General features: G+C 44.6%; 1 protein-coding gene across 2 annotated transcripts in view; it reads right to left on the bottom strand.

Annotated features, from left to right (window-relative positions):
• The window catches only part of GSTCD (glutathione S-transferase C-terminal domain containing), a 269,020-nt gene that overhangs the window by 254,356 nt on the left and 157 nt on the right, over window positions 1-14,507 (bottom strand). Inside the window, exon 1 of one of the 2 annotated variants that reach the window (XM_075350376.1) lies at window positions 14,335-14,502. The exons of the other annotated variant lie outside the window; for it this stretch is intronic. Coding sequence (XP_075206491.1) covers window positions 14,335-14,392 — 58 coding nt within the window. The 5' untranslated portion in view covers window positions 14,393-14,502. Of the gene's footprint in view, window positions 1-14,334; window positions 14,503-14,507 lie in introns of those variants that run through there. 2 annotated transcript variants of the gene reach the window in all.

Raw genomic sequence — 14,507 nt, 5'->3', positions numbered from 1 at the left:
GACAGAAAACCACAGGGCGGGACAGGAGACTCTGCCTTTCTGCACCTGTAGGTTTCCTGTTCTAGGAGACAGACCCCATCTATTGTACTACATCGTGGGTGACGAGAAAAATGTCTTTAATAAGTTTCTTAGGTTGTTTCAGTGCAAATACCTGTAGGGAGAATTATAGTACAGACGCCCAATTGCCAAATGATTGCTGGTATGTGGATGGTGTCATTCGGACAGAATGCATAATGTCGGCGACATATACGGTGTACATCTGAGGCTGCTGACAGCAATAATTTTTAGACCTTTATGAACAATCCCAAAAGCCAACGTGCTAGCATTTTGCTTGTTTATCAGCAGGTAGCGGTCATGTGCACACAGGCCAGTGATCGGGGTTGTAGGCATCATACCGGGATATGCGGTATAGGATCAGTGCATCGTCACCACACCACGGCTTCACAATTACTCATTACTGCACTATAAGTAATTAAAATGGATAACTGTAATATTACTTACTCGTTTCCCTTTAATTTCAATAACAATGACAGTAATTATCGTCAACTGAAAATGATTGATTTGGGCTATTTACAGCAATTATCCCGAGATGCAGTCAGAATTAATCGGCGTGCGTGGAGAATTACTAATGTAGCCATGCCGACAAGAATATCTCCTATGTAAAAATACCTAGAACATTAGACTTAAAAGTCTCTGAAAGGGATTTTCCAGAGGATACCGTAATATATTAAAACTTATATTGTACCATGCCATGCTGTGATAAAGGACATATCAAAGTAATAAATACATGATACCTCCCAATATCCGGCCGATGGACTCCATGACAGCAGCACCTCTCAGCTCATAATGCAGAAGTAACAGGTGTGGATAACCCCATTAACAAGTTACAATTTAACCCATAGTAATTATAGGCAATTTTAGAATTTAATAATCTGAATGTTCCTCCAGACCTTTTACTTCTGAAAGCCTCACTGTCAAATACTCACTAATTGGCTGTAAAATCGCACAACACTAGGCACAGGCGTGCAGGCAAACCCTAAGCTTCAGAAGGGGGTAAAATGTGTCTAGATACTGCTGCTTGTTACCAAAAAGTGGAATTCCCAAATTTGATGCCATATTAACCTAATAAAGACCAAGCGCTGTAAATGTGAAATACAATGTACTCTTGGTGGTAAGCTTAACTCACTTGCTTTGCTACTGTAAATTTACGACACAGGTTAAAGCTCCTGCAATATAACAAAAGCAGGTCAAGTCGGCAGCTGTAAGATACCCTGGTGATAAGACAGAAGAGGTTTATCACCACTCGTCTTATGGCCACGTCTCACTAAGCAACATCGCTAGCAACATCGCTGCTGAGGCACGACTTTTGTGACGTAACAGCGATGTTGCTAGCGATGTCGCTGTGTGTGACATCCAGCAACAACCTGGCCCCTGCTGTGAGGTCGCTGGTTATTGCTGCATGTCCTGGACCATTTTTTAGTTGTTGCTGTCCCGCTGTGAAGCGCACATCGCTGTGTGTGACAGCAACAACTGAATGTGCAGTGAGCAGGGAGCCGGCTTCTGCGGACTCTGGTAACCACAGTAAACATAGGGTAACCAAGAAGCCCTGTCCTTGGTTACCCGATATTTACCTTCGTTACCAGCTTCCGCCGCTCTCACGCTGCCAGTGTCGGCTCCATGCTCCCTGCTCACATAGCCAGACTACACATCAGGTAATTAACCCGATGTGTACTCTGGCTAGGAGTGCAGGGAGCCAGCGCTAAGCGGTGTGCGCTGGTAACCAAGGTAAACATCGGGTTGGTTACTCGATATTTACCTTAGTTACCAAGCGCAGCATGCTTCCACGCGTCGCTGCTGGCTGGGGGCTGGTCACTGGTTGCTGGTGAGATCTGCCTGTGTGACAGCTAACCAGCAACCCGTGTATCGACGCTCCAGTTGCTGGTGGGATCGCTGGAGCGTCGCTTAGTGTGACTGTACCTTTAGGCTACTTTCACACTTCAGTCGTTTCAAATCCGTCAGGTCCGTCGTTGCAAGGCAACGACAGATCTGTTGTTTTTTTAGCCGTCAATGGACACAATAGATATGTTATTTCACAGGATTCCATTCACTGGAATCCTGTAAAATAACTGATCCGTCGCATCCGTTACATCCGTTGTGCATCCGTTGTACGACTGATCTGTCATGATCCATTTGTTTTTAGGATAGCCCAATGGGAGTGCCAGACATTTTGGTGACCTATTGTGACGACATGGACTCTCATGGGTTAAAGTTTCTTAAAATCCAGCCAGACAGCATGATAGATTGTCTATAGACGGGGGAGAAGTCCCTCATTGTTTTTACAAGACTCTTGTTGACTCAATGTAATTGTGTTGGCCACTGAAAGTATTGTTCTCCAGACATTTCCAGTAACCATTGTATTGTAGTTGTGTATTGATAATGTAATTACCTTAGTAGCCATTGTCTAGTCGGTGACTGCCAGTTTACATGTACACCCTCAGTCTTTCTATGCACATCATTTAAATGAACATTGTCCATGCAGCTTGAAATTCCTCCAATGGGAGAAGCAATCTTGTCCAACCAATCGATGAGGATGCAGTGTATCTAAGTGGAAGGCTGTGGCTATAAAAGGGACTTCTTTAAGCCACCAGGTGATTGAAGGTTGATGGATCCAGTCTAAGCTCTTTGGAGCTGACTAGAGGATCAGGATATCTTATGGCTTCAATCTAGGGACTCCGGACCCGGTTGGAGACCATATCCACAGCCTAGGGATTTCGACTCCGGCTGCCAGGATTTTAACATCAAACCAGGACTACCTAAGGAGGACACTCAGGTTGGGACAGTTCAGTCACCTGTTACAGACTTTGCAGACCTCAGACAGCTTGGAACCTGTGAGGCATGGACATTCTAAATCCCTGGTGAGCCAGCGGAAGGGTGAGACTCTGTTGCCTGTTACATTTGTATGTTTTGCTGGTTATGTGTTATGTGCCGTTAATTGTTTGGGGATCCAATAAAGTCTAATTATTGTGGTTCCCTCACCCTGTGTTGTCTGAGTAGTGTTACGCCCACGGTTAAGGAGGCTGGCGTTCAGTTGGGATGAGCCCTGAGCCACGCTGTCTTTCTAAAGGCGGCGGGTTTTGGTGGACGAGAGCACCCACTGAGCCCCGTGTCTCCACACCTATCACTGTGTTTTCATAAGCCATCTGTGACAGTTTAATAAATACATGAATTTGGCCATGATTAATACACTGAGGGGATAACACAATAGTATGCCTCGGGGGTAATGCCAACTCTGAAAGGCATATCAAAAGGGGAGGAAAAAGAGATAAGGCACAATTATGATTTTATTTTATAAAGGAACATTACTCCTTTCCATACCCTTGGTGACCTATTCCATGTTCTGTATGTCCTTTTGTACTATTTTGTATTTGTTCTTTTAATCTTCACCAATAAAAACTTAATATTTTGAATTATAATTGTGCCTTATCTCCTTTTCCTCCCCTTTTGACATCTGTGACAGTTTGTAGAGAAAGGGGCAGAATAAATGTTGCTATAGCTAGAACTGTGTGTGGATTATTCCTATCAAGCCTATCTGGGGCCTTGCAATGTGATTGTGTACATACTGGGCATGCTCAGTAGCAAATGATGGAATCCAGCACTGTATTCCGTTATGCGACGGATTACGGCAGAATCCAGCACCATAGACAACCATTATACCTCTTGACGGATTGCGACGGAATCCTGCGCAGTGATTTTTTTTGACGTTCCAAATAACGTTGCAGTGTCAGTTCCTTCCACCCGACAGTCAGTCATTCCACGACTGATCTGTCGCTCGGCAGATCCAACGCAGGGCCATCAGTCGCAATCCGTCGTTAATACAAGTCTATGGGGGAAAAAATGAATCCTGCAAAATATTTTGCAGGATACTGTATTTTCTCAAGGCGACGGATTGTGACTGATGCAAAAAGACTGAAGTGTGAAAGTGGCCAATTGGCCAGATACATAGCATTCAGTTTACATAACTGTACAGTAATGTACAGAAGCATCAACACTGCCGATGCTTCTGTGGGATCTGGTAATCATATGATTGCCGTGTTCCTGCCAGTTCTGTAGAGGCGCTAGGTCGTAGCAGAGCAGGGAGCTTTTCTTCACCATATACTGTAACTAGGGCTCCTATGGATGCCAAAGTTACAATGGAAAAATTGAACAATTTATCTTGGGAAACAGAATACGTAATATATCTGTTTAATGCCTGCCGCCCCCAAAAAATCAGACTCTACCGCACAAAAATAAACAGTGGATTTTTTCTTCATGTAAAAGACATTTTATGACATACATAAAAAAATACACATTACGTATCCACATGATTGTAATAACCTCAAAAATTCATTCAATAGGTTATTTGGTGTAAAACGTGAAAAATAAAAAGTATAGTTAAAAAGTAATTAAAAATTGCTTTTTAACTATATTAGTGTCACAAAATAATATTACAAAGTAATTTATATGTAACCCAAAGAAGCGATAAAGAAAATACAATGCCTCGTACAGCCAAATCAATGACAAACAGAAATGCGAGGAGCAAGATGTGTATGAAGAAAGGCGCAGGTGTGTATGAAGAAAGGCGCAGGCGTGTATGAAGAAAGGCGCAGGCGTGTATGAAGAAAGGCGCAGGCGTGTATGAAGAAAGGCGCAGGCGTGTATGAAGAAAGGCGCAGGCGTGTATGAAGAAAGGCGCAGGCGTGTATGAAGAAAGGCGCAGGCGTGTATGAAGAAAGGGGCAGGCGTGTGTGAAGAAAGGCGCAGGCGTGTGTGAAGAAAGGGGCAGGCGTGTGTGAAGAAAGGGGCAGGCGTGTATGAAGAAAGGGGCAGGCGTGTATGAAGAAAGGGGCAGGCGTGTATGAAGAAAGGGGCAGGCGTGTATGAAGAAAGGGGCAGGCGTGTATGAAGAAAGGGGCAGGCGTGTATGAAGAAAGGCGCAGGCGTGTATGAAGAAAGGCGCAGGCGTGTATGAAGAAAGGCGCAGGCGTGTATGAAGAAAGGCGCAGGCGTGTATGAAGAAAGGCGCAGGCGTGTATGAAGAAAGACATGACTATATTAGGGGCTTCAGGCCATTTAAACTTTATCCTGGTCCCCTACTAGATCATTTACATCCACAAAAGGTAGATACTGGGTAAGGACAGTCATTGATTTTGGGTTACTTAGCACTGGCTTAATGAGGTCTATAATATGTTTTTTAAACTGTAATTTTTATTAGAGTTTTTACATGGATAATATACAAAATAATTTGAAAACATGCAATAGAAAGGCAGAACATTATAGTAACTCAAATATGTAGACAACCTCTACATATTGACTTTTCATTGGAATAAAATATCAGCGATCCGCGCAAGATCATGGGAGAGCAGTGCTGCTGAGCAGTGATGAGCGAGCACTACCATGCTCGGGTGCTCCGTACTCAAAACGAGCAGTCGGACACTCGGATGGGTGCGACTCAAGTACCAAGAATAATGGAAATCAATAGGAAACTCAAGCATTTTTCCAAAAGATCTTCCGGAAAAATGCTTGAGCCCCCCGATGACTTCCATTATGCTCGAAACTTGAGTTGAGCCCATCTGAGCATCTGACCTGCTTGTTTCGAGTACAGATCAATGATGCACTGATACAATGTAACAGACAATAACTAATGTACATTTCTGCACCAGCCTATGAGGTAGTCAGCACAGGTCAGTAAACCCACCGATCAGGCCGGGTATTGCAATCCAAACAGTCTGTGTTTTGTGGATGTGTGAATTCAGCCTTAGGGTGGCGTCACACGCTACGATATATCAGGCGATATGTTGTCGGGGTCACGGATTCCATGACGCACATCCGGCATCGTTTGATATATATCATAGCGTGTGATAGCTGCGAACGACTGTTAACGAGCAAAAATACTCACCTTATCGTTGCTCGTTGACACATCGTTCTTTTTCATAAAGTTGTTCCTCCTTCTGCGTGCCGGTTGTTTGTCGCTCCCGAGGAAGCACACATCGCTCCGTGTGACACCCCGGGAACGACGAACACAGCTTACCTGTGTCCCGCCGGCAATGCGGAAGGAAGGAGGTGGGCGGGATGTTACTTCCCGCGCATCTCCGCCCCTCCGCTTCTATTGGCCGGCGGCTGTGTGACGTCGCTGTGACGCCGAACGTCCCTCCCCCTTCAGGAAGAGGATGTTCGCCGCCCACAGCGAGGTCGTTCGGGAGGTAAGTACGTGTGACGGGGCTAAACGACTTTGTGCGCCACAGGCAACAAATTGCCCGTGACGCACAAACGACGCACAATATATTGTAGCGTGTGACGCCACCCTTAGATCAGACAATATAGCTAAATGGATGGTGTGTAATAGCTGCACAATTTACAGTCTGTCTGTCACCCCCAAAATGGAAACTAAACTAATTCAACAGTTAGGCCCTATAAAAATGATAAAAGTAGTATACTATATATTTCATTTCTGTAATTACACCTTTTATTCCATAGGCAAATAAGGAGGCTTCATTACACCCTTGTCGTGGCCAAGAGCTCGGTGCACCTTTAGGCTAGGGCCCCACTTTGCGTTCACCTACTTGCAGTTCTAAACGCACGTTTTTGACTTAATTGATTTGACCAAAGTTGCCTTTTCCAGAATTTTAGCACTAAAAACGCATGCGTATTTGCCGCGTTTTTGATGCGTTTTCAGCGCTTTTTACCAGATGCGTTTTGTAAATCTTGACACTGCTAAATAGAGTTTAAATAGTCAAAAATAATGAAAAAACAGAAAAAAAAGGATTAAATACATAATTTCAGAAATTATAAAGAAAATAGAAATATATAATGAAATTATAGCGGTAATATAGTATTTATTAGAAAAATAGCAATAAATTATACATTTTCTTTAATTTAATTGTCGGATTATGTGTGTGTGAAAAGGGACATATGAAATCATTAAATTAATGTGTAAAAAGCATGCGTTTTGTAAGTCCAAAACGCATGTTTTCTGCACAGAAAAAGCAGGTAAAACGCAGGAATTTGTAGGATTTTTGCCATTTCTCATTGACTCCAATGTTAGCAAAATGCACCCAAAATAGCAAAAACAACTGACAAGGTGCTTCTTTGAACGCATGGTTTTTGCCACAAAATATGCAAATTAAACGCAGAAAGTGGTCTGGAAATCACATTTATCCATTGAATATCATGGAAACGCAAAATGCAGGCCATTTCGCATGAAAAAGGTGCTTTTCAAAATGCTGCAGAAACGCAGGTAAAAACGCAAAGTGGGTCCCTAGCCTCAAAGCTACATTCCCACCATCAAGAGACACTGTTCTAGAAGCAGTGTCATTCCTCATGCGGAGAAGCTAGCATTCTCCATGGGAGAACGCAGCGTCCATGCGCACAATCAGGGTTCTGTGCACAGTGGATTTTTGCTGTGTTCTCCTGCCCACAAGACTTGCGTCTCTGCAAGCATAAACTGACATGCTGCAACTCAGGAAGCCGCACTGCAGGTCAGTTTACACTGCATAGAAAAGAAGCACAGTGTCAGGAGATTTCTATAAATCCATCCACTGTGCTTGTACTGTACAACGCAGCGGTTTTAGATTCGGGGAAAATATGGTGTGTCCAAAACACTGCTAATCCTAATTGTGCACACTCACCATAAATCTCCTCAATTTGCATAGTGAGCAGTTACCTGGTGCCGTTCCACAACGCTCACTTGGCCACAGCATGCGCTGCTTGAACCCTGTGAAGTGCCTGCAAGTGCGCATTAGCTACAGTTAGGTCCAGAAATATTTGGACAGTGACACAAGTTTTGTTATTTTAGCTGTTTACAAAAACATGTTCAGAAATACAATTATATATATAATATGGGCTGAAAGTGCACACTCCCAGCTGCAATATGAGAGTTTTCACATCCAAATCGGAGAAAGGGTTTAGGAATCATAGCTCTGTAATGCATAGCCTCCTCTTTTTAAAGGGACCAAAAGTAATTGGACAAGGGACTCTAAGGGCTGCAATTAACTCTGAAGGCGTCTCCCTCGTTAACCTGTAATCAATGAAGTAGTTAAAAGGTCTGGGGTTGATTACAGGTGTTTGGTTTTGCATTTGGAAGCTGTTGCTGTGACCAGACAACATGCGGTCTATGGAACTCTCAATTGAGGTGAAGCAGAACATCCTGAGGCTGAAAAAAAAGAAAAAATCCATCAGAGAGATAGCAGACATGCTTGGAGTAGCAACATCAACAGTCGGGTACATTCTGAGAAAAAAGGAATTGACTGGTGAGCTTGGGAACTCAAAAAGGCCTGGGCGTCCACGGATGACAACAGTGGTGGATGATCGCCGCATACTTTCTTTGCTGAAGAAGAACCCGTTCACAACATCAACTGAAGTCCAGAACACTCTCAGTGAAGTAGGTGTATCTGTCTCTAAGTCAACAGCAAAGAGAAGACTCCATGAAAGTAAATACAAAGGGTTCACATCTAGATGCAAACCATTCATCAATTCCAAAAATAGACAGGCCAGAGTTAAATTTTCTGAAAAACACCTCAGGAAGCCAGCTCAGTTCTGGAAAAGTATTCTATGGACAGATGAGACAAAGATCAACCTGTACCAGAATGATGGGAAGAAAAAAGTTTGGAGAAGAAAGGGAATGGCACATGATCCAAGGCACACCACATCCTCTGTAAAACATGGTGGAGGCAACGTGATGGCATGGGCATGCATGGCTTTCAATGGCACTGGGTCACTTGTGTTTATTGATGACATAACAGCAGACAAGAGTAGCCGGATGAAGTCTGAAGTGTACCGGGATATACTTTCAGCCCAGATTCAGCCAAATGCCGCAAAGTTGATCGGACGGCGCTTCATAGTACAGATGGACAATGACCCCAAGCATACAGCCAAAGCTACCCAGGAGTTCATGAGTGCAAAAAAGTGGAACATTCTGCAATGGCCAAGTCAATCACCAGATCTTAACCCAATTGAGCATGCATTTCACTTGCTCAAATCCAGACTTAAGACGGAAAGACCCACAAACAAGCAAGACCTGAAGGCTGCGGCTGTAAAGGCCTGGCAAAGCATTAAGAAGGAGGAAACCCAGCGCTTCGTGATGTCCATGGGTTCCAGACTTAAGGCAGTGATTGCCTCCAAAGGATTCGCAACAAAATATTGAAAATAAAAAAATTTTTTTGGGGTTTGGTTTATTTGTCCAATTACTTTTGACCTCCTAAAATGTGGAGTGTTTGTAAAGAAATGTGTACAATTCCTACAATTTCTATCAGATATTTTTGTTCAAACCTTCAAATTAAACGTTACAATCTGCACTTGAATTCTGTTGTAGAGGTTTCATTTCAAATCCAATGTGGTGGCATGCAGAGCCCAACTCGCGTAAATTGTGTCACTGTCCAAATATTTCTGGACCTAACTGTATAAAGCAGTCTGCAGCGCACACAGTATGCAGGCTTCTTTAACCTATTCTGTGATGCATTGAAGACCAAAAGACCACAGCTTTCTCTCCTCTCTAATGCTGCTAGCTACACTTCTGGGCATAGTGCAGCCACAGAACGAGGCAATGCTGAAAGGGGGCCATGCCTACACACTGTGTGCCTGCTGCTGCCTGCTTCATAGTCAGTGTGCGCAACCCCACATAGGGTCCAATCAGCACTAGCTCTGGCCAAGCTGTCAATCAGTCAGCACAACTGCTCAGTATGCCAATTCAAGAGGCAGAAAGGTTCCCTGAGATCTTGGCCGCACCCCCTCATTTACATTTGGAACAAATGAGCTTATAAAAGCAATTACAACTATACTGCGTATATGATTTTTATTGGGGTTCAGTCTCTAATACAACTGTTTAATTAGTATAACTTGCATTTCAGGGATAACAGACTTTCTTTAATGGCAAAATTGAGTGTCACTGGCCACTGTAGGTGGGAGAATGTCTGATGCAGGTGGGCTGTGTGGTCGTACACTATATAATGACACGCTGCTCCAGCCTGGTTAGGGCTATTTGGTAAAAGGGACTTTGTGGTAAAATCTTCAGTCACTGCGGCCGAGTGTATCACATGGTATAATACATCAGGTTGTGGCATGTCTGAAATTTTGGCACAAAAGTAGTCAACTCTCCTCTGATGTGTGAAGAGACTGGCCGGCTGATAATTGCCACAAGTCACCCAACCTTTCACGGCTGAGCCAGCTCTTCTCTGTCTACACGTTTTTCACAAATGTTGGTTTTCACAACGTTTCCTGCTTCATTTCTTTAATGGGGTTGTCCACTACTATTACAACCTCTTTACACTCCTGAAGTTTGGCCCAATTAAAATAAAAAAAGCTTATACTCACCTGACGTGATGCCGCAGTTCCAGTGGTGTCGGCACTTGCGTTCCCGGTTGTGACGTCATGCGAACCCCGCCTCAATCACTACCGGCTTCTCTCTCGGAGCCTTCGGACGTATGAGTAATCAACAGGAAGTGACCAGCCAGCCACAGCGCACACTTCCTGTTGATTACTTGTATGTCCATAGGCTGAGAGAGAGAAGCCTGTGGTGATTGAGGCGGGGTTCGCGTGACATCACAGCCTCAAGTGAGCCCCCAGGAATGCGAGCACTGACACTGCTGGAATGGCGTCGGCAAAGGAGGCGACTATAAGCTTTATATTTTAATGTGGCCCAACATGGGGAATGAGAAGGGATTGTCCTAGAAGTAGACAACCCCCTTTAAAAAATTTCAGATAGAGGTTTCTATGGTTACTGAAGTAAACTTATTAGCATTTCATAGGTTTAATACATTAAGTTTATGCACGGACTCAAGATTTACAGTGCTGTCCCTTATCTTTCACTACTTCAGTGATTTGTCCTGTCATGCTGGATATCCACTTCTAGGGTTAAGGTACCGTCACACATAACGAGATCGCTAGCGAGATCGCAGCTGAGTCACGGTTTCTGTGACGCAGTAGCGATCCCGTTAGCGATCTTGTTACGTGTGACACTTACCAGCGATCAGGCCCCTGCTGTGAGATCTCTAATCGTTGCTGAATGGTCCAGGTCATTTTCTTCAAAGGCGATGTCCTGCTGGGCAGGACACATCGCTGTGTTTGACACTGTGTGACAGGGTCACAGTGACTGCTGAGATCGTTATACAGGTCGCTACTGTGACCTGTATTGTTCCTGCATCGCTGGTAAGATCTGACTGTGTGACATCTCACCAGCGACTTACCAGCGACTTACCTGCGATCCCTATCAGGTCGCATCGTTTTCGGGATCGCTGGTAAGTCGTTGTGTGTGACTGGGTCTTAATTCCTGACTGGTGACAACTCATTCTTGTCTAATCAATGCTTTTTGTTTGTCCACCGCTTTTTCAGAACATACGACTGGTTTTCAATGGGATTGAGATCTGGGAGTTTCCAGAGATCTTCAATGCTTTGTTTATTGAGCCACTTGGTTATGACTTTTGCCTTGTGACACGGTCTCCATCATGGAGGAAAAGCATTGTTCATCATCAAATTGCTCCTGGGTAGAGATCAGCGGACATGTTGCAATTGGGTTTGGCAGGTTCAGCCGGACATTAGGTAGAGTTCTGATCTGGATCTAAACTTGACCTGAACCCCATTGGAAGTCATTGATTGGGCAGTTCTCCGTCCACATACAGCCAGCCATAAACAGATGAGTGCACACTACATCTGATACCGCTGATTTTATCCCCCTCCAGTATGAGCCATTCAAAACTACAACCAGCTCGCACTGAGCGCGCCCGACCACAGTGATGCTCGCACGAGTGGTCACCATATGTAAAGCACCTCAACTCAAACACGTTTTTTTTTTTTGTAAAGTTTGTGTCATCGAATTTTAAAGTTCAGGTCCATCATCTCTACTCCTGGGACCTGAGGAAGGCGACAAAGTACCGAAACACGTAGTCTTAACAGTCAGTCCTTTATGTAGTCAGTAGTAAATTGCCTGTGTATAAGCCTTTTTTTTCAGGAATAAAAGTTACTTATTATGGATTCCCAGGTGGACTGGTATTTCCTTTTTATCTGAAAGATGTTTAGATATCAATGTGTATTCATGGCGGGGAAATACAACTCCACACGACTGGTCTTAGGATTCTTCACTGTTGTTATATCATATTTTCTTCTTCCAGAGGTCCCCAACAGTTTGAAGTGGGCATCACCACAGAAAATAACTACGCCAGTCCTCTGCAGTCCAGCCCTGTACTTCCGGTAATGTTATTTTCTGTGATGAAGCCCCCTCAGACTGTTTGGGACATCTGGAAGCATAAGAAGAAAAGACCAGCACCACCATGAGTCCTGTGTCAGGTCACAATTTTGTCTAGGAACACTGCTATGAATAAAGAATAACCACACTCCAGGAGCAACGTCTCCCAATAGCCAGGAGCCATTTGATCAAGAACACTGCAGTTTTCAGCATGATGGAGACCATGTCACAGGGAAGAAGTGATATCTAAATGGTCAGTGATATTTTGGGTCCATGGCAGGAAAAAATGCAGATCTCAATCCCATTAAGAACCTGTGGTCAATCCTCAAAAAATGGTTGACAAAACCCCCCATAGAAATTGTGATAAACTCCAAACCCCGCGACAAGAATGGGTCATCAGTGGGGATCTGGCCTTAGGAAGATATCCAGCATAGGGAGAACTGCAGATGGCTTGAAAAACAGGGGACGGTCCTGTAAATAGTGAGGCTTTACATAAACTGTATGTCACTAAAAGTTATGAAAGCCTTATAATTGCACCAAAGGATGTAAAAACACTGAAGCAGCGACCTGTGTGAAAACCAAAATCTGTGTCCATCTCAAAACTTGTCCACAGCTGTCTAATGACCAGAGCCCGGGCGTCCATATCACATGAGTCATCACTGGCAGGGGATGGCAGATGAGGCTGAATGCCTAGCCATAAACTATATCACATGGGTCATCACTGGCAGGGGATGGCAGATGAGGCTGAATGCCTAGCCATAAACTATATCACATGGGTCATCACTGGCAGGGGATGGCAGATGAGGCTGAATGCCTAGCCATAAACTATATCACATGGGTCATCACTGGCAGGGGATGGCAGATGAGGCTGAATGCCTAGCCATAAACTATATCACATGGGTCATCACTGGCAGGGGATGGCAGATGAGGCTGAATGCCTAGCCATAAACTATATCACATGGGTCATCACTGGCAGGGGATGGCAGATGAGGCTGAATGCCTAGCCATAAACTATATCACATGGGTCATCACTGGCTGGGGATGGCAGATGAGGCTGAATGCCGAGCCATAAACTATATCACATGGGTCATCACTGGCAGGGGATGGCAGATGAGGCTGAATGCCGAGCCATAAACTATATCACATGGGTCATCACTGGCAGGGGATGGCAGATGAGGCTGAATGCCTAGCCATAAACTATATCACATGGGTCATCACTGGCAGGGGATGGCAGATGAGGCTGAATGCCTAGCCATAAACTATATCACATGGGTCATCACTGGCAGGGGATGGCAGATGAGGCTGAATGCCGAGCCATAAACTATATCACATGGGTCATCACTGGCAGGGGATGGCAGATGAGGCTGAATGCCTAGCCATAAACTATATCACATGGGTCATCACTGGCAGGGGATGGCAGATGAGGCTGAATGCCTAGCCATAAACTATATCACATGGGTCATCACTGGCAGGGGATGACAGATGAGGCTGAATGCCTAGCCATAAACTATATCACATGAGTCATCACTGGCAGGGGATGGCAGATGAGGCTGAATGCCTAGCCATAAACTATTTCACATGAGTCATCACTGGCAGGGGATGGCAGAAGAGGTTGAATGCCTAGCCATAAACTATATCACATGGGTCATCACTGGCAGGGGATGGCAGATGAGGTTGAATGCCTAGCCATAAACTATATCACATGAGTCATCACTGGCAGGGGATGGCAGATGAGGTTGAATGCCTAGCCATAAACTATATCACATGAGTCATCACTGGCTGGGGATGGCAGATGAGGCTGAATGCCTAGCCATAAACTATATCACATGAGTCATCACTGGCTGGGGATGGCAGATGAGGCTGAATGCCTAGCCATAAACTATATCACATGAGTCATCACTGGCAGGGGATGGCAGATGAGGCTGAATGCCTAGCCATAAACTATATCACATGAGTCATCACTGGCTGGGGATGGCAGATGAGGCTGAATGCCTACACATAAAGTATACAACAGAGTGTACTAATAAATATATATATATATATATATATATATATATATATACACACTGTATATATCACCCTCTCTCCACAGAGCAGCCATATAGCGGAGCGCTGTCATCTACCTGTCCTGGGAGCCGCAGCCTCCATTACAGCCCATGCATATGAGACTTCTGCACACATCAATGTGCAAGGACACTTCCGGCCCGGCTGTGCAGCCTCAGAACAAGTCCCCCTGCCTGTCACCCGTCCCCTCGGTTTAGCGCTCACACAGACCCGGCTTCCATCCCGCACACAG

Source organism: Anomaloglossus baeobatrachus, chromosome 1 (genome assembly GCF_048569485.1).
Source record: "Anomaloglossus baeobatrachus isolate aAnoBae1 chromosome 1, aAnoBae1.hap1, whole genome shotgun sequence".
Taxonomy (NCBI): domain Eukaryota; kingdom Metazoa; phylum Chordata; class Amphibia; order Anura; family Aromobatidae; genus Anomaloglossus; species Anomaloglossus baeobatrachus.
The sequence above is the reverse complement of the archived record's forward strand: the minus strand, read 5'-3'. Positions and strand labels throughout refer to the sequence as shown.